We start from the raw sequence: 21625 nt of genomic DNA, 5'->3' as shown, positions 1-21625 counted from the left end.
GCTTACTGGACTCAGCAGTGTTGATTGGTTTACACTGTGAATGTCACCACCAATGGGAGAGTGTGGATAACTTACCAAGAGGATGGTAAAAATCAAAGGTGTGGTTCTCTGTCCAATTTATCAACTTATATAAATAGATTTTTATTACTGTTGCTTTTTCCAGATTTTCCAAGCCAATAATGACAGCACCTCAGTGGCCTACCAGTACTTTGACCATTTCATGTTTGCTCGCTACCTGCGTCTGGTACCACTCAACTGGACTAGTGAAATTGCACTGAGATTGGAGGTCTATGGATGTTACTTACAAGGTAATTGGTATCAGTTCAGACTGGATTGATGTAGTTTAGGGCAGTGGTTTGGATATTGTGCTATTCCATCTTTGTTTTCTAGAGTCACATGAAATTAGGAAGTCTGTTAAATCTAGTCTCATTGTCCTTGTGTTATTGAGCCTTTTATTCTCTTGTGGCTGGGTCCTGTACTCTAAATCTTTCAAAATTTATGAATCAGTCTGTATCTCAGTGAGGCATACTGTGCGTGGTTTCATCCATCCAGGCACACTTGTTGGAAATGAATCTTTAATACGCATGTAGTACACACTTGTTCTTTTTGAAATGCATTTTAAGAGAGTACATCATGTGACACATTATCTCGATTCGGACGGCCTAACTTGCTGAGTTAAAATTCAAAATTAAATATTTGCGACCAGCAGCAAAAGTCAAAACATGATACAAATACTTATGTCAATATTCTTAACCAAAGAGAAGTACGTTAGTTTTTTATGTGAATGTTGATGTATTTCTGAACAGACAGGAAGACATGTAGTTTTGACACATTCAAGTCGATGCTCATGATCTGGAACGAATAACGATGTCCCTTCAAAGCCACCATACCTACTGGGATGAAATTAATAATGATACTTCAATATTGGTGCATGCAAGATGAGAGATGGCAGTGGCTTCAAGCAGTAAAAATATAGCAACGAGAAATAATATTGCATTCAGAGTTTGGGGTTTAAATTTGCTCTACGAAGCATGTTTTCCAGAATCTTTATCAACAATACTTTTCTGTAGATAATATTAAACATTTGTAGTAAACAGTGTGAGACGTGTCAATGTTAAGACTATTTCACTGAGTCTTAAAAGAATGTCATTTTATTGATTTTGAGATAGATATTTCCAAAGTTAACTTTTTGTCATGCTTATGTTTTTGCCATTTGCCAGATGACAAACCAGAGGTTTTGGAGGTTGTGAATGTCACCAAGCTTCACTATGAATACAATGGTACAATCCAGTGCCGTGCATTTGGTATCCCCTTGCCTACAATGCGCTGGGAGCGTGATGGTTACCAATACACGGGGGGCATCAATGCGACCATCGTCACCTACCAGGAGGATGATTATCACATGATCTCTGAGGTCCGGTTTCATCCAATGGGAGATGATCGTGGCTTTTACACGTGTGTGGCGCAGAATGTTTATGGATCCAACCGCAAGTCATTCTACAATCACAAAGGTGTGCAGGGAGAAGTGTAGGCAGTTTGTGAAGAGAGAAAACAGAGCAAATTGCCAAGCAAGAAAGTGATCATAATAACATGATGAGAAATCACTGCATATATCATGTTAACTTTCTTGTTTGAATTAGACAGAGTTTGAATGATTGCATAAACCAGTTTTAATCAAGCACGTTTTTGGTTACAACTTGGGATTACAATTATAATATGCATGTCATTCAGTATATAATACAAATATTGGTTCAGGGCTATGTAATCGGTAAATCATTTTCAATTTATCTTTTCTCCACCTCCATTTTGGATGCTGAAACAGTTTATCTTGGTACCTTTTTCTTGATGAAGGTATATACATGTACAGTATGTTGAGAGACATTTTCTGCAGATTGTTGAAATCATCCACTTGAAGGGCTTTGGGGGAACTTCACCATACTCTTTTACCCCATCCACATATACAGTGTAGCTAGATAGATGAAACTTTACTCTCCCAACTGGGGAAATTAGATGTGTAATTTCCTCCATAAATCCCTCAAAGAAACTTGGAGAATTCAGCATAAATGTATTGAAGGAGAGCGCATGCTCACAAACTAATCCTGAGGTATTGAAATCTTTTAATTTTTTTTTTCTGACAAGCTCTCATTCATTCTTCTCTGAGCAGGTTTACCGATATTTCTTGGAGGAAGTATCAAGTGTGATGACCAAATCTTGGAGTTTCAGTGCCCAGAAGGAGAATACATCAAGATCACTAGTGCTTCCTATGGCAGGGCGCACAACGAAAAGTGCATCATCTACGATGATTTCTACCCTACTGGTATGTGAAACACTTGACCCAGTTGATCTATGTGACCAGCTCTGGCAAAACCCACTTCTTACTAGTTTCCACTACACAGTATGGTTCTGCAACATTAAAAAATTCCATTTCAACTTCAATTTCAAATTCCATATCTTTGCCAGATTTTATCCAAACTTCCTCAAACACACATCAAAGGAAAGCCTGTTGTTTATACATACATTACAGTAATCACAAACTCCAATTTTGAATTTTCACCCCAAGTGTTGGGTTTTGCTAGAGCCGGTCACATATTTGCTGACAAGAATAATGATTTTGACAATTAAAATTAGAGACTAATTTGGGGATATGATGACATGAAAAAAATCATAATAAATATCCCCATCCACTTTCTTGTTTAAGGCCATCTGGATTTCTCTTTTACAATTTTAACACCAGGAAAATTGTGTTGAGAAAAGCAAGTATGTCCACATATCCCTCATAAAATAAAATATTTGTGGGTTGGAACTTATAATTTTGCACCCTGTTAGTCACCGTCCACATTATGCAGTCAATTGTATGATCTCCAAACATATCTTCGTTTTGCAAAGTCCAAATTACTTAGCCATGGCTGTAAATTGCCTATGCAACTATAGAAATGCTATGTTTTGAATTCTTGTGAAACAAATTTACTAAACAATTTTAACCCCTGTGAATATGTTCAATTCTTGTATCCAGCAAGTCTGAGAGGAAACACCAGCAATTGATGGAAATATAAAATCTTAAAGTTCTTTAGTCAAGTCGACAAAAATTTGGCAAAGTGTGCGCTTGCTTCAATCGCATTTGTTCAAATAATGAAACTAATAAATGCCTAGTCCTTGTAAAAAATACTGATAGTGCAAAGATAACACATACTTACATGTATGGTCTGTACATGTATTTGTAAAGTTCATGATAAATATGCAGCCATACCGTTGCACAAGGTGTTGTCATAATCATATGCTGTTTTTTGATCAGGCCACAAGACCACTTGGGTCAGTCTGTATCACTGCACATCACATCTCTAGTCTATCCTCACAGGTTCCCATTTGATACTCTGCTGCCGCTGGATTAGAATGCTGGACTGTTTGATTGGAAGTGACAAAGCTGAACTATTGCTTAAAGTAATTGTCCATATTGGGTTGTAACAAGTGGCCCCTCCAAGTCAACCTCTTGCAGGCACACTGTAATGTGAATTGTTTCTATTCACTGTCACACCAATGCCTTTTGGCATTCTTTTCAGATTGCGAGTATGACTCAGACACTGTGATGTACCGTATGCAGAGACAGTGCGACAACAAACGTCAGTGCACGGCTTACATCAGCGAAGCTATGTTTGCCGAGTCTGGCGTATCATACCCCAAGTGTGAAGGCTTTCCACTCTTTGTCAACTTCACCTGGGATTGTGTTGGTATGTCCTCCCGTCATCTCTGTACACTTTATGTTAAAAAAAAAAACTAGAAAATATCAATGATTCTGATTCTCTCCCATATAAAGTTGCACCAGTATATTATTAGTTGTTTAACATCTTTGGTACATCTTCAGCTCATTCTGTATTATGTATATAACTTACTTTTACATTTGAATTAAATGTCGGTTGTTATGAAAAAACTCTTTCTGCCACTCATCATGATGATATCTCTTTTCTTGGCATAATTTACTTGATTACCTAAAAAAATTTAATTATTTGTTGTTTTGCCGTCTGTTTTATGAGAAGAATATATTCACATGTACTTCCATTGTTCATAATGAGGATTAAACAACTGATTTTGTTCCAAAATTTCATTTTCCTGAACACCCCTGTCCATTAATGGTGTATTCCTTTTAAAAGTTGTCCAATAGAATCTTTTTAAATTATTTTTGTGCACATGTGGGGCGTTGCACGCACACTGACTCCTGACCAATCAGATTCGATTAAACTGTCTCATATTTATGTGCCAGCTCATGATTTACGCAGCGGGCATTACCACTTCTCAACGGGCAGTATCGAATGTCAGTACATGGGCACATGACGCATTTCAACCAATAGGAATAGAAAAACTGTCCCAGGTGTTTATGAATATGGATTAAAAGCCTGTTTCCTTAATATTTTGTATATATGTCAACAACTTGCACATTTCTCAAAGGTAAGTTCGTGTGCAGTTGATACATCATAGCATCAGCGAGTTTCCAACATCTACTAGTGTGCTGCAAATTCATAAAAGTTGTGCACATTGCTTTGTTTGTTTGTGATTGTTTCTTCGTGTCAAACTCATATCCTTCTACCTGCAAACTGAGACTACTTCAGACTCTGTGTTTCATATTCAACATGTTTAGGACATGGTTAATGCAGTTGGCAAGTCGGGAATGTTTGGAATCGAAATATTTAGCAAGGAAAATATCGCCACACCAATCTGACCACCTTTATAGACAAATCTGAAAAGTTGTGTGCAGTTTTCTTATTGTAGCAATTTTCTGCATTGCTTGTCTCTTCATGTCAAGGATTGGAATGGACATCCTGGTTTAACAGTGACGATACCACAGGACAAGATATTGAAGCAAGAGGCACCATTTTAGCGGTCAGTTTTATAGTACTTTGACTTTACCCTTGAGTATGCTTCAGCATTTCTAACTCCCACGCTACTAATTATTAAAACACTGTGGCAATACGTAGTTATGGTTTAGACTGGTTTCTGTCTTCTTCTGTTGCACCAATCGGCACATTGTAAACGGGGACCAGACCAGCCTGTAAAAATGCATGTCAGATTTTATTGCCATTTGAAAAAATCCTCGAAGTATGTGAATGTACCAAAACTCCCCCCCCCCATAAAAAAGAATTGCAAGTAAGCATATCATCGAATTGAAAAAACCAGGCACAAGACAGGTTGACGAACTTGATGAACTGCGAATGTATTGAATGAGCTACTTAAGTCTTCTGTGGCTTCACAGAATCCCAAACACTGGCAGTGTTTATTGTACAATATAGAAGTTGCATTACGTATTCCATAGAGTACTGAAATGTGACGTCACTGTGAACCAGAAAGTGCAATGCAAACGAATAGAGTATGTGCGCCTGTTGGTTCACACGCTGGTTCTCGCGCTAATGCCTCTTACACACAAATTGTGAACTTGACGTATTGACTTCGGTACTCTATAGCTGTGGCCACTACAGTTAAAAACAGTCGCTGGAAATCATGTCTGTTCCCTAACCTGAGGTGGGCAGGGGGTTTCATTTCCTGAGGTTTGGGGTTTCTCTGTTACATTTTTGAACTGCAATTTCACATCAATCCACCATACGCTTGTGTACCATATCCTGCAGGTACGATGCTGTGCTTATTGCTTGCTTATGGCATACATGTACACTGCTTATCACGTGGGTGGCTGTTGTGAATGATATTGCACATTTCAAAGAAAAGAATGGTGGTTAAGGAATCAGATTTTATTTTCACAGATAAAGTTAAGCCTTAATAAAGCAAACAAATAACACATCGATTGACATTTATTTTAGTTTTATAACCATTTTTTCGGAGTAACATGTGAACAATGAAATACTGTACATTAACTGATGGCAACACGTAACCCCAAAAGAGCCAGTTTTTACCACAAATGGGAGAGTCTACCCTGACCCGATTTCATCTGTCCATTGTCTAACCTTATTCAAACTTGTCATGGACATAAGGACACCCATCATAAGTACATCCTACTCGCTGAATACCTCATACCTGCTATTGGGTGGGCCTTCCCTAGGTTAACCACTTCCTGCCGGGGACTCCGGAATCGGAGACATACATGTATGGTTTATATGTGTGGCTGGGGTCTCCGAACTCGGACAAAGGAAACAGGGCCCTGTAACAAAAGACCGTACTCCAAACAAAAGACCAGGCTGTTGGAAATTACCGACATTTTTCACTCTCAAAAGCGGTGATAATCCACCTTGTTTTGAAACTGTATACAAGGGTTTGGGGCATTGAGAGTGAGTGGATTACCACTGGGGACAAAAGCGCTCCACCACCGCAGCGATGAGCCACACAGCATCTGGCCCCTATTAAAAAGAGGTCAGCAGTGCACTGAGCCAGGTTCGTGAACAAAAGAAAGTTACAAAACACCGCACAATCTGGGCTCTTTTTACAAGGCTGCAGGCCTGGCTGAAATACTCGGGCATCAATGAAGGTCACCTGTCAACTTAGAGTAGTGCCTAAAGAATACTTTGTGGGTATAAATGACCGTTAAATGAAATGATGAATTTTTGAAGAATTTTGAAAACGGAAAAAATGATAGTCATGCCGGCCCAGCATCATCAACATTGAAAAATGCCCCGGCATGAAGTTGTTAAGGGGACAACAGATTTTCCAACAGATGTCTCCAGGAAAGGTTTTTGGTCTCCATTGCATCTATATTTCAACATGTGTTTTGAAATAGGTTGCTAACAAGTACATACATGTATTTGGGCAAGTCGTTACTGCGTCGAGGGTACATTTTCTTGAGCATGGTAAGGCTTGGGTGTACTCTGTCCCCACTGCATTTTCGGTCCCTACAAAATAGGTTAACCCTAACTTTCCTCAATATGTGTGTACCTGTGTGTGGTGCATTAAGACAAAATATCATTAGTCACACCATCAACAAAGTTATGTATTTATCATGTTCCCAAGTTCAAAAATCCTCACTCTAATATTTTTACATTTTGGTCATGCTAGGAATATGATGAGATGTGCTACTCCCCTATGGGAGTAGAATGTCGCCTTGCAAGCAATCAGGAGCCCTACTACACAGCTGGACAGGTCCTATACAGCAGCTGCAACATTCAGAGAGGATTGTATTGCTATGACAGCGACCAGTCAGGGAGCAACACCTGCCAGGACTATGAGATACGCTACCTTTGCCCAACAGGTGAGGAAAAAAAACTTTTCCCAGAGCTGTCAAACCTTCTCAAATTACACTGACTTATCACATACCCAGAATGGTTTGATTAATAGGAGTCCTGTCCATTTGAAGTCCATTTTGTGTTGGTCATTATTTTACCGGAATTTCAGGAATTCATTTCAGACATCTAGGGGGATGTTTGAGGTAACAACAGTCTAGAGTGTCTATAGGGTTTGGCCACCCCTCCGTCCCGTATCTTGCCGAGTATAGCCTTATCATTAATAATCCACCCATGCTCAAGGGTCAATCCTCACTCCCCATATCATAAAAAGAAATGGCAATTATTTTTTGATTGTCATTCTGAATAACTGTTCCATTCATTCTGTTACAAAATACGCTTCAGGGCCCATTGACACAGTGAATGATAAAAGATATAATTTAATGCATGTTCTTGAAAAATGAGTGCAGTGGTTTCTTCACTGAAAACAACCTATGACTGCACGACATGGCAAAGGGTCTCAGTATTTAGAAATTTGAGCATTTTTAATTAGCAGCCTTGTTAGACTGTATGACATCACATATTGACATGCATGATTGAGGGCATCTTCAATGCTCGTTTGATTCTTTGAACGGGCACTCGATATTGTTACTTCAGATTCAGTTACCAACATAACCAGCAGTTTCTAGCTTTTGCCAAAAAACCCTAAATTATCGTGAGCATTACATACCATCTTCCCTCAACGGATTGTGCAATTACTCATCTGTGTTTATGAGTCCTCAGACGAGTTTTAGAAATCATGCATGATGCTGGAACAAAAGTTTCTCAACTGTACCTGTAGTGTTCAAAGTGCCACTTGCAATTCCCGAGTATCAAAAAGGAATTGTTGTACAACGGGAAGAATACCCGAGGCTGTCTGAGGAACAACTGGCTGCAGCTAGAATTATAAGAAGTGGCTCTCAATTCAATCAAAAAGAAAGTGCAATTGGACTTACTGATCATATCACCCAAAATGTTAACATTTAATATACATTTATGTTGCTTAATGAAATATTAATGAAAACATTCAAGCAAAAAGTGAAAGTAAGTTAAGTTAAAACAGGCCTACAGGACCCCTTTTAATCAAACATTTTGGGGTTGTCTCTATCTCACAAATTGTTCATAAAAATATATAATAAATGAAATTTGTGTTGGTTGATATGTGATTGATGGCACAATCCTCTCCAACCTACTGTAAGTTATCTCAGAATTTAAAGGATGTGTCCTATCTACACGAAGCAGGTCCAGTTTGGCCGACAGAGCTCTTTTCATGAATATCGTTCAGTTCTTTTACATGCATATTCATACCACTGATTTTGCCTGTGGCTCTTGGGATCCTTTTTGCTTGCATATGTACATGCATCAATATTCCAACTACAGCCGTACTGTTTAGGCACAGCCTGGATAACTTCCTGGATAAGGAAATATTTCTGCATAGAGTAAACAGTTGGATATAGGGCTATTATAATGTATTCATGTATTAAATGCAAATGCTCTACAGTGTTCAGATGCTTAGGGGCTGTCCATGTAGACCCTTCCTTCCCCCTGTACGCATGGTGTACACCGTGACTCCAACCCTCCCCCCTCGCCCCCGTAAGCATAAGCATTCAACATATCGTTTTACTTATCAGGGTACCTTAAATGTCACAGTACATTGTACTATTATTCGCACGTCGCTTCTAAATTCTGAAATAAATATGCAAAGTAATAACGCGTTTTTATATTGGTATTGCTTTATAAACATACTGTGTTTGACTTTCAACGCACAAAAGCTGATTCTGGTATTTATTTGAATGAGAAAGTGTATTGATACGATAAAGTTGCATTACAGGCAACTTTTCGGTTTGCTCACGGTACCCACTGGCTTCAACCACCCCTCCCCCTCTGTACACATCTTGTAATAGCACCAACCACCCTCCCCCGTTCGTGCATACGTACTTTATAGACAACCCCTTATGATAAGTGATCAACATGTTTAAAAGACACACTAAACTACACTGTGATTGAACTTGAGCCAGAGGTGTGTAAAGATGCCTCGGGCAGCCAGCAAATGACCAACATCTACCCACAGAGCAGAGCCAGAGGTGTGTAAAGATGCCTCGGGCAGCCAGCAAATGACCTACATCTACCTACAGAGCAGAGCCAGAGGTGTGTAAGGATGCCTCGGGCAGCCAGCAAATGACCAACATCTACCCACAGAGCAGAGCCAGAGGTGTGTAAAGATGCCTCGGGCAGCCAACATCTACCCACAGAGCCTAGCCAGCAGTCAAAGTGTTGCTTTTTGGTGAGAGGCGAGCGCTACATACTAGCCACCTGTCATGCCTGTATAATCACTCATTCTACACTACCACTTTGATATTAGATTTCACTGATGAGGCTTTATTGTTGGTTACTTTTCCAGAGATTGCAGTGATTGCTACATTGATTTTTTATTTGCCATTATCAGGCAAACACCACTCGACGTTCCTGTCCATGCCATTAAGCATGGTTATCTTCCGTGCATTCACGCGATACTTGAAGGGCACCAGCTTATTCAGGCCTTTCCGGAAGTTGCGCATTCTCATTCCGTTGAAATGCGTCACTTCACTGAGCTTCGGGACGTGGTCCATGGCTGGTATCCCGATGCCACCGCCCATGATGTCTGCACGGAGGTAGGCCAGGAACCAGTGAGTGTTATTGTAGTACTCTCTGTGATTGTTTACGTCCTCAGAGAGCTTGTGGCTGAGGCCGGTGTCCTCCCGACACATACCCAGGATCCTGAAAATCTCCACCCGGGGTACGTTTTGAACATCTGCCCCAGGGGTGTGCATAATCCAGTTCAAAGTCTGCGTTATGATCATAGATTGCTTGTTGTCGGTGTTCAGGAGAGGTTTAAATGTCGTCAAGATTCTGCTGAGACCAATCAAGTCCTGAAGATTGGATGTAAAGATGCGGTCGTACTTGGGCATGCTCAGGGTGAGATGGTAGTTAGGAAAGTCCAGACAGTTAGCCAGGAATATGTCCACCTGCAATCTCTTCTCCTTGATGATGTTGATGGACTGTTGTAGGATGTGAGTCACATAGGCATGGTACCTCTCCATCACATTCAAGTGGCATTGGCCAGTAAACTCGGCAACTCTCAAACAGTCCCAGACTATGAAAGGAGTGGAGTCGGTGTTTACATTGTATACAAAAGGATAGTCTCTGGGTGACTTCATATCAGGATTAAGTGTCTGTTTGTACTCATACTTCGTTGATGGTCTGCCAGTCAGCGTTGGATTGTCAAAAGGAAGGCTGACAGGGTCAGCACTATTAGGAAGAAATAAGCCGTGTTTGAACCATTGTCTCATGAAGTTGGCATCGGCCTGCGGCATCCGATTCAGATACTTGGGCAGCCCAATCTTAGCCCCACTGTCCTTGTCGAAGATTCTTTTTCTCTGCTGGTGGAGGTTGATGGAGGCCCTGGCTCTACGTTGGCATTGCAACACCAGCCACCCCTCCCATACCTCGCGCAGGTACCTAAAGTCGGCCTCCTGGACGCTCACCAGACCCAGAGTGAGAGTGGAGAGACCTCCGGCATCCGTCCCAGTGAGCTCCTCTAGTGTCTCCTTGATGAGGTTGTAGTCGCCGCGCGAGAGGTGAACTGAATACCAGATGGTAGCCAAAGAAGACGCGATGCCATCCCTTGCTGCCAGCCGCACCATCATGACAAGGAACATCACATTCCTGGCCATCACAAAAGGATCAAAGTCATCCAGAGTGACATGCAAGGTTCCCTGATACCGAGCAGGCAAGGATGCAACGGTCAACAATGTACTCCGTAAATCTCCACAGCCGGCTGACAAGACGCAGTAATCTCTTTTCAGCTCTTCTTCTCCAACAGCAACCAACTCTGACCACTCATTCCCCTCAAGTTGCAAGAAGTCCACAGCGATGGTGTTGCCGATGTAAGCTGGAGGGTCATCTGTCTTGTGGAGTTCACCTCCTATATCGGAGTGCCACTTTCCCATTCTTGGCCCAGTTGCTTTTATGTATTCGGTGATCTGCTTGCAATCTATTTTGTGTATGGGCCAATGCTGCTGTTGACACGCTGCGTTGCAGTACCAGGCATTGCTGCAAGCTGCACACTGCCAAAATATTGAATAAAGACAACTTCATTTTTTTAAACACAATTGCCATGTACTTGGCTAACTGCATGGTTTAATTAATAAGGTTCATATATATGTATACATATACATATTCAGCTCAAGAAAAACCTGGGTGGTTACATGACCATAATTCCAAGCTGTTCTGGCCAGCACACTTTATTATTAGTACGTGTAGTGTGCATTTCACATTGGCGTGTCCGTGTGTATATGAAGATTTCTTGAAATAACAATAACCACACAGATTTTCAAGCAGCATTATCCACCATTTGTAATGGTATCTAATTGCAGCAAATTCATTCATGGTGCAAGAAAGGAAATATCTCATGAGGTCAGAGTCTTTGTACATATGAATGTGATCAGATCAATTTCTTTGTAAATTTTTTTTTGTCAGAAGATTCGCACTGCTCTTTGTTTCGATGTATCCCCTCAGTCTGGCATCCTGAGGAAAATCGACATTACATGTTACATGTATGTACGGGAAACTGTTAAACACAAATGCCCCATCATTTTAGTCATTAGGACCCTAATTAATTACCCTTTCAGGCTTTAATGCAGCAGGCTTGTGAGCTTCCTAAAAAATGCACTAGCCAAATTTTAAATTCCTATGCAAAATGTTTCTCAAGTTATCACCCTGACAAGAGTTCTATTGTTTGTTACCTTAAACTTTGACCTTTCGGTACCAAATTCAATAGGCTTCTTAGGATCACCAATAGCCAATTCACAAACCAAATTTGAAGTTCTTACTTAAAATACTTCTCTTTAGGCTTAATCTGAAACTTTCTGGAACATCTTACTCACTTCATGAAATGCTGACTTTTTAAAATCAATATGTAGTCATCCGTATAGAGGCATTAGCAATAACTGCCGTCCTGATAAATGTTCTTGGTGTTCATTTGTTGTTCTAACACAGTCATGGATAGTGAATTTTAATTGGACGCGAATTGATCATGTGATATGCTACAAGTGCGCATGTATCATTCACGTGTTGGGTGCACTGGTGATGTTGCCAGGCCACCAAAAATGATGGATAACGGTGATCTTTCCCACAGTTGATGTTTTGTTTCTACTGTGCTGTAATATTGTGTAATGTTTGGTACGAGGGTGGATAGCCGCAGTGGTACTACACACCAATTATTATAGGAGATGTGCACCGTGTGGGGGACATTGAAGCACTTCACTCTGACCATGGCAGAGACCCACGGGTTATTAAGCATCTATTCATGCACCCAGTTGTAATGCTTGTTGAACACAAGTATGCTCTGATCACTGTTTCTGCTGCAATCGCCATTGCTGTTTATATAAAATGCTCATGCCATTGTCTCTTCTCGTCTGCTCTTCAATCTTGTCAATACTTTCAACTGAATTTGGTGTAAAGAATGTCTTGAAATTCAACCAGTCGACAAACCCCCCAGTGCTTTATGAATCCAAAGTTTCTCTCGTAAACCAGTTTGTTATAAGTCTTAGATTTCTCCCTCTCCCCATTAAAACAAACAAAACCAAAAACAGAGGTCAACAAAGGACATCATAATCAACCATTTTCCTTGTAATTTAATATTTAATTTGCTGTTTAAGTGTTGCAATTTGTCATAGTGTTTTAATTTTTCATGCAATAAAATATGCAAATCCTACACATAAGACCGGTCCAGTGTAATCTGTGGTGTAACAAAACAATTGTTGCCTGCTGTGACATGGTCCATGGGTTTGTACACCAAGGGTCATATGGCACCCTCGGCTTTGCCTCAAGTGCCATTTGCCCCCTTGGGTGTACAAAACACCATGGACCCCAACACTACAGGCAACAGTTATTAATTGTAAAAATTTCCCTAATTTTAAACACACTGGGTACCTCTTTGAGTTTGTCCTGTTTTCCACACTGCTTGCACCGTTTTGTCCCAAAGACCCGACAATCCACGCTGCCATGCCTCACTCTGTCTTGCTGCAGACAGTCTCTGCTGCAGTATTCTGCCAGCGGACACATGCTGCACTTCACTGCCTGCTGTGGCAGTGGTTTCGCACACCACCAGCAGTGTCCCGTTTTCACATCCATGTTTCACTGCACTATTCTTCAGAAAGGGAGATACCAAGATTTCAGTCAGCGTGCATTAGCTTTAATCAGTATCCAATGAAGTGTATTGTTGGCCTGCTCATCAGGCTTTGCCCCAAAATGACTGTGAACTGGTATTTTTTCACCTTGGTCTGGACCCAAGTTTTTTCATTTCTTCCTTTTCTTGAGTTAAAACATTTTATCCTTCGGATTTTTCATAAGCTGTTTGCATAAAAACTCCGTAAGTTTTCATTGATACCGGTAGTTTTTTCAAGACATTTTTAATGTACTTCGTGCAGAATTAACCAGCAAAGCAAGAGAAGGATTTTTCAAAATTCGAAAGCTGTGTGCAGTGCTTTCCAGTAACTGGAGAAGTAAGCCTCAGACGTTAAAAGTAAAACTCAAACTCAGTGTTAACATTAACTACGTGACTACAGTACTCACATACTGATGTCAGATAGTTAGTGTGACTTTTGCTCAAAATTCCACTTGAGTTTGAAGAAGTGATCATTCATACAGCTTTTTACCATCTCCAATCTTGCCACCCATTTTTCAACATGTTCACGTACATGTATTCATCAAATAAAACTTGAATGTTGTTACTTTCATTTAATCCCAATTTCTGGTATGTTACTTACCGTGGATGAAGACAATCTAGCTTGTTTATGTCACAGACGATTGCAGACATACAAAGAGTCTATCAGTATGTCTGGTGCATTGGCAACATTTATTTCTAGTTCTATGCACAGTATGACTGAACCTGATTCAGCTAGCATTGTGTTGCATACCTTGGTGTATTTCTCAGGGTTTATTGCTACTCTCACACTTGAGTGAGTGTGAATACGTGTATGTGATGGTGTGGGATGTTGGAATTGTTATGGTTGTGTTGGGAGTGTTGAATGACATCCTGAACTTTAATAGACGTCACAATCAGTCTGCTGTCAGAAAAGAATGGAAAGAAACTGTGTATGGCTTCCCTAGAGAAGTAAATTGATTGATAAAGTCAGTGCTAACAGATTATCTGAGGGAAGTTTCGGAGCAACCAATGTATAGGCATAGTGAATGTTGACTACATTCTGTGTTAATCTGAATAGAGTGCTCTTGTTCAGCCCAGAGATCAGGTACAGTAGATTTCCAATTAGCAAAACAGTAAATTTGAGATAGAAGCAAGCACCTTTTAACAAAGAATTTAAAGTAATTTCTTTTAATTTACTTTGTAGAAGGGTTCTTGAAGAAGAAACTGTACATGTTGGTTTAAGTTTTAAAGAATGTACATGTGTACATCTGTAGTAAACATTTACAAGCTTAGAAGCATGCAATACTAGGCTAAGTTTATTTCCCTTTCCCGTGTATTGCTCATGAGGGATTTCCCCTGTATATGGAAAAACTTGCTACGTTTGCATTCAGCACATAACCTTTCAACATTGATCTTTCTAGGGAAAGGAAACTGGTACATGTACATTCACACAACTGCTGTGAATCGTAAAAAGGGAAGAAATACACCGAAGTTGACTTTGAAAAGTACTTTATTACTATGAACATTTCAAAATATTGAACATAACAAAGTACAAATACATAACAAAAGGGAATTTTTATTATCTGTATGTACAACATGCATTATTAGTTTTTAAGTCTAAATGTACTGGAATGTTTTACTGAGTAACTTCACACTTTCAAATTAAAAAGATGTATGTCTTTGTTAATAGTGTCTCCATTGGACATGTTCTTTTGCATAGCAAGATCATGGAAAAAGTTAAATATAACGCAGAGCAAACAAAGATTTGTAATATATATTAGAGAGGATTTGGGTATTTGGGTCATCCATTTTGCCCCAATTGTTTTATGAGCACACTAAATGTTGGTAGTGGGGGTACACTTGCAGTGACCATGAGACACAATTGGCCATCAATTTTTGTGCATACTCTGTCAGGGAGGGATTGGGGTTGTGTATGTGAATATATTTACAAATAGGTCATTTGGGAGACATTTTATGGTCATTTTTTCAGCATTAGGGAGACATTGGCTTTTAGGGAGACATTTCAGTGTCTCCCTATTTTCAAACTACTAGAAGGAGGCCGAATTTTATTGTCCATATTTTGAGAGATGATAGTTTAGGGCCTAAAATGAAAACATACAAAGTTTGGTTCAGATCAGATTAGGGAATATTGAATTATGGGACAGTAAAGTTGGAAAAATTTCGTGCACATTCTTATGGGAATGTCTCCCTAATGACCCGTTAGCGGTAAATATTATTTCCCTTCACATCATTTCACTTGACTTTGAGACTGAAGCTTCTGATCCATGAATTGTTAACTTTCCCTCAAAAAAAGTCATTAATACCCAAGGCATCCTTCAAAGGGTGGAATCTGCTTGGCCTAAAATTAAAAATGTAACACATTGTAAACGGTTGGTATAGTTTGATTAATTCTCTTCTGTTCCACTGTTGCAGAATATTGGCAATCTAAAGTTGATTGGAGAAATGAATTGTAAGTTTAAAGTGTAATAATGATTGTCATTCTGGTGATGCCCACACCGGCAGCTACAAGTAACTTTCATCATTTGACACTTTCTCCTCAGATGGAATTGGCCGAGGTGAGGTAGAACGAGCAATTGAGTGTGACGGTGAGGAACTGTACATCTTCTGTCAGAGCGAATACTCCATTGAGGTTCATGATGCCTTCTATGGACGTAGGGAGGAAGGTAAGTGTAGAGATTAATCAACTCGCCCACGTGCATGGGCAGCAGAACAGAATAGAGATATATCTCAAGTCTCTTGCCCTGTAAACATAACCCAGTCTCCATTAATGGACCATGGTGTGCTTGATATAATGTGACATTTCACAAGTCCGTAAGTTCATAAGTCTGAGGGTTTGTTAGTCTGAACACAAAGATTTTCTATTGGATGGAAGTTGATTAACCCATGCAGTAGTTCAGTAGTGCATTAAGTTGATTAGTTTTAAAAGTTTAGTCATTTGATGGCTTTAGAATGAGATTGGGACGAAGGTTCAAAATCACTACTACGTTCAATAGTCTTTAAAAGGCCAGGATTCATTAATCCGATAGTATCCGAGGTCTAAAGTCTGAACTTTGCTGTGACTTCCTTTAAATTTTTAGCAACTGAACATTCTCAGCGATGCAGATTAATTAATTAATCATGTTGTCCATTCACACTATGAAATCTTTGGATTATTTAGCCTTAATCTGTTTTCAGACTGATGATTTTAGCACTATTGAACCATCAGACTGTTGCACTCCATTGACTTTAAACCTTTAGATTGTTGAAACCTTGAACTCCATTGACTTTAAACCTTTAGATTGTTGAAACCTTGAACTCCATTGACTTTAAACCTTTAGATTGTTGAAACCTTGAACTCCATTGGCTTTAAACCTTTAGATTGTTGAAACCTTGAACTCCATTGACTTTAAACCTTTAGATTGTTGAAACCTTGAACTCCATTGACTTTAAACCTTTAGATTGTTGAAACCTTGAACTCCATTGACTTTAAACCTTTAGATTGTTGAAACCTTGAACTCCATTGACTTTAAACCTTTAGATTGTTGAAACCTTGAACTCCATTGACTTTAAACCTTTAGATTGTTGAAACCTTGAACAGAAGAACCTTGCAACAATAGAATCGTTGGACTATTGAGTGTTAACCAGTGCATTTGTGTGTCAGCAGGCTTTTTTTTTACATAATGAAGGATTTCGTTGGAGTATTTTATGTCCCTTCCTAGCGAAAACAAAACGTGGCCTTACCCCTTAGAAAGACCCTGAAGGATATACATTCTTAATTCCCCCTTCCACTACCACCACAGGAAAGGAAAATATACACTGTTAGCTCTTTGAAAACATTTTTGCGGGATCTACCCTAGCCAATCTGATAAGCATGGCTTTTGCTTGAGTACATCACCAATGGCCACTGAAGTTACCCAGACGTCACTTTCATAGCACAGAATAGTGGTCATACAAAAGCTGTGCTGACTTACAGCAACAGAAATATTTCACTAGAAACCTCAAGCCTTCATTTTGATAAGATGTGCTTGTGCCTTTGTGTGTGCAGAGGATTTTTTGGTCATGGAGTCTCAGTTTTAATTAATTTCATTCTCTGAAGCCAATGTGCTCTTTTCCGTGCTTGACGATCACCATGAAATGGACAGAGTTTTCATCATGCTAATGTGAAGCAGAAGCATCAGGTTGTATAATTTCTCATTCTCCTTGCCAGGTCTCTGTACGAGGGGCAACAACCACTCTTACCCCCTGGACTGTGACTATGATTCAACCCAGGTCCTGGAGATGGTCAAGAGGAATTGCGACTTCAAGCAAGAATGCCGTCTCAATGTCCAGCTAGCTGTCGTCCTAGGAGATCCCTGCCCAGGAGAACCCAAATACCTCGACATCAAGTACACTTGCCATAGGCCCCGTAAGTTCACTCAAGTGAAGTTAACAATTCTATCAATTTGAAGGATCATTAAGGGGTTTGCTGGAACAAACCGCCCTTTCAACAGAAATGTATAGCTTGATCATATTATACAAATTGCCCGATTAAAAGAGTGGTCTTGACACTGACGAGCTTTCTTTTTTTCTCCCGTCAATTTTGAAACCAGGAGGGAATATGGCCCAGTATTACCCCACCAACACAAGTAGTGCATCTGTCAATGATGGCAGTTATGCAATTGATGGGATCTACAAGTACAGTTGCGACAGTCTTTGCTATCAGTCAGAGGAGGAGCAGGCGCCTTGGTGGCTGCTGGACCTTGGTATCCAGAGAGATATCAACTTTGTCCAGCCAAGGACGTGTGGTAACAACCATAGTAAGTTGGAGTTCACATTTTCTTGCCTTTTGTCCACTCGTTCCAAGGTGATGTTCAAACTTGTGACAATTTAAGTTGGTATAGACCTTATGTGTCTGAAGTCACGTTAAAGGGTATGTCTTTCTTCCTCTGGGATACACTCTAGTAAACTTTTTGTGCTCTCATTGTAATGATGTTAAAATAACAAAGAATAGCCTCTGAGACATCAGCAACGCGTAACCACTATTGTTTGGATAGTCAATTATTGATCAATATTGCTATTGTTTGTATAGTCAATTATTGATCAATATGTTATTTTGTAACATTTCTATATTCAAATAATTTAATACTTTCTAGAAAAAGACTGATGGTAAAAATTGGCTTCAATCTTCTTAACCAATGATATCAAGCATTCTCAAAAATGGACTGCTTTGTTGTTGGTGACCAAACCCTGCATCAACATTAGGGGACGAAAAATCTGCTGTTCGGTCAATTAACCTGTAATAAAAAAAGATGGATTTTTCAATGACAAAGTTGATGTACATGTACCCTTATGTGGCACAGACTGTAACGTGGTGCACTTTGATTTTTCTCCAATAGTATCTTATCAGAGCAATATCTTTTACCCCAAATTTCACAAAAAGTGATATTTTGTTAAGCTCTCAATATTCTGATTCACAAAGCTCTGATAAAATAGTTGTGGCTGCATTTCCCAACGGTTTTGAAAGCGCAAAATGAACTCTTAAAAGTGTGCCCCAAAATATGGAAACAATTTCTAACAAACTTTCAGTTGGGGATGTGAGTGGAGGTATTAATGATTAACTAAAACTTATCAATTTTAAAGAACTTCTTAAATGTGTATGTAGAATCTTCTGAAATTATATTTCAAGTGTGCCATGTTTAGGAACACTCAGCTGAATTGCCAATAACGTTTTTTCATTGCACTTCAGTCGTTTACTTAGCGGGAGCCCAAGTCCGAATTGGAAATAGCCCCAACTTCCATGACAACCCCATCTGCGGTCGCAACATTACAGTGGATGACAACTATCTTGTGCAAATATACTGTGGACAAGTCATGACCGGGCAGTACGTTAGTATTGAGGTGCCAGACCGCGTCACGAATCTCAAGCTGTGTGAAGTCAATATCATGTACAGTAAGTGCTGTAACTTTTTGACATATAACAGTCGATAGTACGTGAAATTTTGCCACAAAAGTAAGCAACTTTGTTCTGCTATTTTCAGCTTTTGATCAGACATTTACCAAGGTCTAATGGGAATGCCAAGGTCATACGGCAACACACAGAGTTTAAATGTCAGCAACACAAAACCCAGAGTGAAAGCACCTAAAGGATTTTGCTGTTGCTGTTTTAGGCATTTTGCTTGAATACATATCTGCTTTTGGTCAGATTAAATTTGAAAAAGTGGTTGGAAAATGTCTGTTGTCCAACCGTAATTCTACACTGCTTATTTAGTCTGTGGTCAAGATTGGCATTTCAAATAAAGAAATGATGTCTACCTTTAACAGTTTCCTTAATCAAGTTTTGAGTTCAAAGCTCACCCTTCCTTGTACGTGTACATGTAAATCAGTTCTTTGTATGAAAAAATTTTTTTTCAGAAACTTGGTATAAAATGCAATGTTTGGAACTCTCATAAACTGCTTTAGTTACATATGCACAAGACTAGCAATGATATCGACCAAAATATGCAATGTGGACAAACAGTGGATCTGTCACAAATGGTGTCACAGACTGATATGATTTATCAAAATTAAACCTTGCATGCATCTTAATAAAGCTGCTGCTTCGTGATATCATACAGCTCCGACACTGGGGGCTCTGGCTCAACCATAGAACTATATATAAAAACAAGAGCATTAAACTTCCCATCCTTTGTGTGGAGAAAATTTGACGCTCTCCTAGACGCAGACATTTTGAACCCATGTGCGTGCTTGTAGAACAGTCGGAATCAATTAGAATGAATATTGAATTGTGTACTGTGAACGGAACGCGCATCAGATGAAATCCGATTTTAAAAAGGTTACGGCAATATTATTTGTAGCGCATATGCGCTTGCATTTACTTGGTATATGCTGAGCAAAATTAAATGCTAAGTTGGGCCTGCTGATCGTGCATTTAGGTTTTTGGCGTATCAGCTTGGTTGACGCTTTGTTTTAGAATACAGACACAGATTTGCAAATTTCCATAGGTTTGTGCACAAACAGAAATGTGCCCAGCAGGCATATTTTGTACATGAGTCAGGGCTCTAGTTTATAGAAATATCTTGATGGGCTCAATCTTGGCCCATTTTCTGCCACCAGAGGATTTGTCATACATAAGTCAGATGCCTTCCGCAGATAAATCCACAGTGGGGCTGATGCCAAGGTTTGGTACTTGGCCTTTGGCAAACATTTGAGTACATGTATCTTCATCCAGAAATGGTGTTAATTTCATGTCAGAATTCCACAGTAACAAACTGTCAACTCCTTACTTAACCATTAGACACTTTTTTTGTCTGCAATGTTTAGTGGATAGACGGGAGCAGAAAGCTGTGGCCTGCGATGGACAGAAGCTTCAGCTATCCTGCCACTTTGTGAGTCCCTACCACTTGCAGATCAGCGATGCCTTCTATGGACGGGCTGTGGATGGCACAGTGTGCCCACACAGGCTGGCTAATCACACCTACAGCACCGGCTGCTCAGCTGACCGCACCACCATCCTTGACATAGTCAAGAGCAAGTGTAGTGCTGAGAGATACTGTGTGGTGGATGTGAAGACAGACATCTTAGACTCGCTGTCCTCCAGCGCGGCTGGGGATCCTTGTGCAGGAGAGTTCAAATATCTTGAGGTTACCTTCCAATGTAACCGATACGTGGCTGGTACGCTCAACAACTTCATAAACCTGTTATTCCATTTTTCAAATCATAGGTCCTTTAATACAGTACATGTATGTTCACTCTTTTCTCTAATATAGGCCTATGTATATCTGTGCATTTGAATGATAGATTTCATACAATACCTGCATAAATCCCTGTCATCTGATTGGTGGATTATTGATTACATCATTGAATTATTAACAGGATCCATTAAACAGAGCTTTGTTTCACTTGACTGGTTACTGCCCCCATTTTATATATACACAGTAAGAAAGAGCAAAGCAATTTAGGGACGGGAACCAGTTTAACCTTTCACAGAACTACCAAGGGGTGGTGCTTCGGACACAAATCTGTATAACAAAATGGCCAACGTTTATTAATATGCAAACACTGTTAATTTGTTCCCTTAATAGAGGAAGATTTATGCAGTTATTGTGTAAAGCAAGAATAATGAATATTTTGCATCGTTGCTGTGGTAGGAATCAGTTTTACTCAGTTTTCATTGCCTAGGTTTCTAAGGCATATTGACCAAATCGTCACGTGTGATTTATTCATGGGGTATGGCGGCATGAAATATAAATGTCCAGAGAAAGAAAACACT

At 39.7% G+C, this 21625-nt stretch overlaps 2 protein-coding genes across 3 annotated transcripts in view; one reads left to right on the top strand and one right to left on the bottom strand.

The window, feature by feature from the left end:
- LOC110988604 (uncharacterized) overlaps positions 1–21625 on the top strand; it is a 138108-nt gene that overhangs the window by 107660 nt on the left and 8823 nt on the right. Inside the window, exons 66-76 of the mRNA XM_087148740.1 lie at positions 164–308; positions 1221–1511; positions 2165–2317; positions 3558–3725; positions 4796–4872; positions 6988–7180; positions 15939–16061; positions 17585–17782; positions 17967–18173; positions 19103–19306; positions 20677–21027. Coding sequence (XP_087004866.1) covers positions 164–308; positions 1221–1511; positions 2165–2317; positions 3558–3725; positions 4796–4872; positions 6988–7180; positions 15939–16061; positions 17585–17782; positions 17967–18173; positions 19103–19306; positions 20677–21027 — 2110 coding nt within the window. The remainder of the gene's footprint in view (positions 1–163; positions 309–1220; positions 1512–2164; positions 2318–3557; positions 3726–4795; positions 4873–6987; positions 7181–15938; positions 16062–17584; positions 17783–17966; positions 18174–19102; positions 19307–20676; positions 21028–21625) is intronic.
- On the bottom strand, positions 8150–14168 carry LOC110988607 (uncharacterized). Of its 2 annotated transcripts, none has more exons than XM_022252305.2 (3): positions 14000–14168; positions 13164–13380; positions 8150–11296 (listed from the first exon to the last, which is right to left on the bottom strand). In XM_022252305.2, the coding sequence occupies exons 2-3, from the start codon at positions 13362–13364 to the stop codon at positions 9620–9622; spliced, it is 1878 nt and encodes a 625-aa protein (XP_022107997.2). In that variant the 5' UTR covers positions 13365–13380; positions 14000–14168; the 3' UTR covers positions 8150–9619. The 2 variants fall into 2 exon arrangements, with proteins under 2 accessions (XP_022107997.2, XP_022107998.2); XM_022252306.2 differs by having other exon boundaries at positions 13164–13375.

Source organism: Acanthaster planci, linkage group LG18, assembly GCF_054643075.1.
Source record: "Acanthaster planci isolate LZ-2023a linkage group LG18, COTS_SCS, whole genome shotgun sequence".
Lineage (NCBI taxonomy): Eukaryota > Metazoa > Echinodermata > Asteroidea > Valvatida > Acanthasteridae > Acanthaster > Acanthaster planci.
The sequence above is the reverse complement of the archived record's forward strand: the minus strand, read 5'-3'. Positions and strand labels throughout refer to the sequence as shown.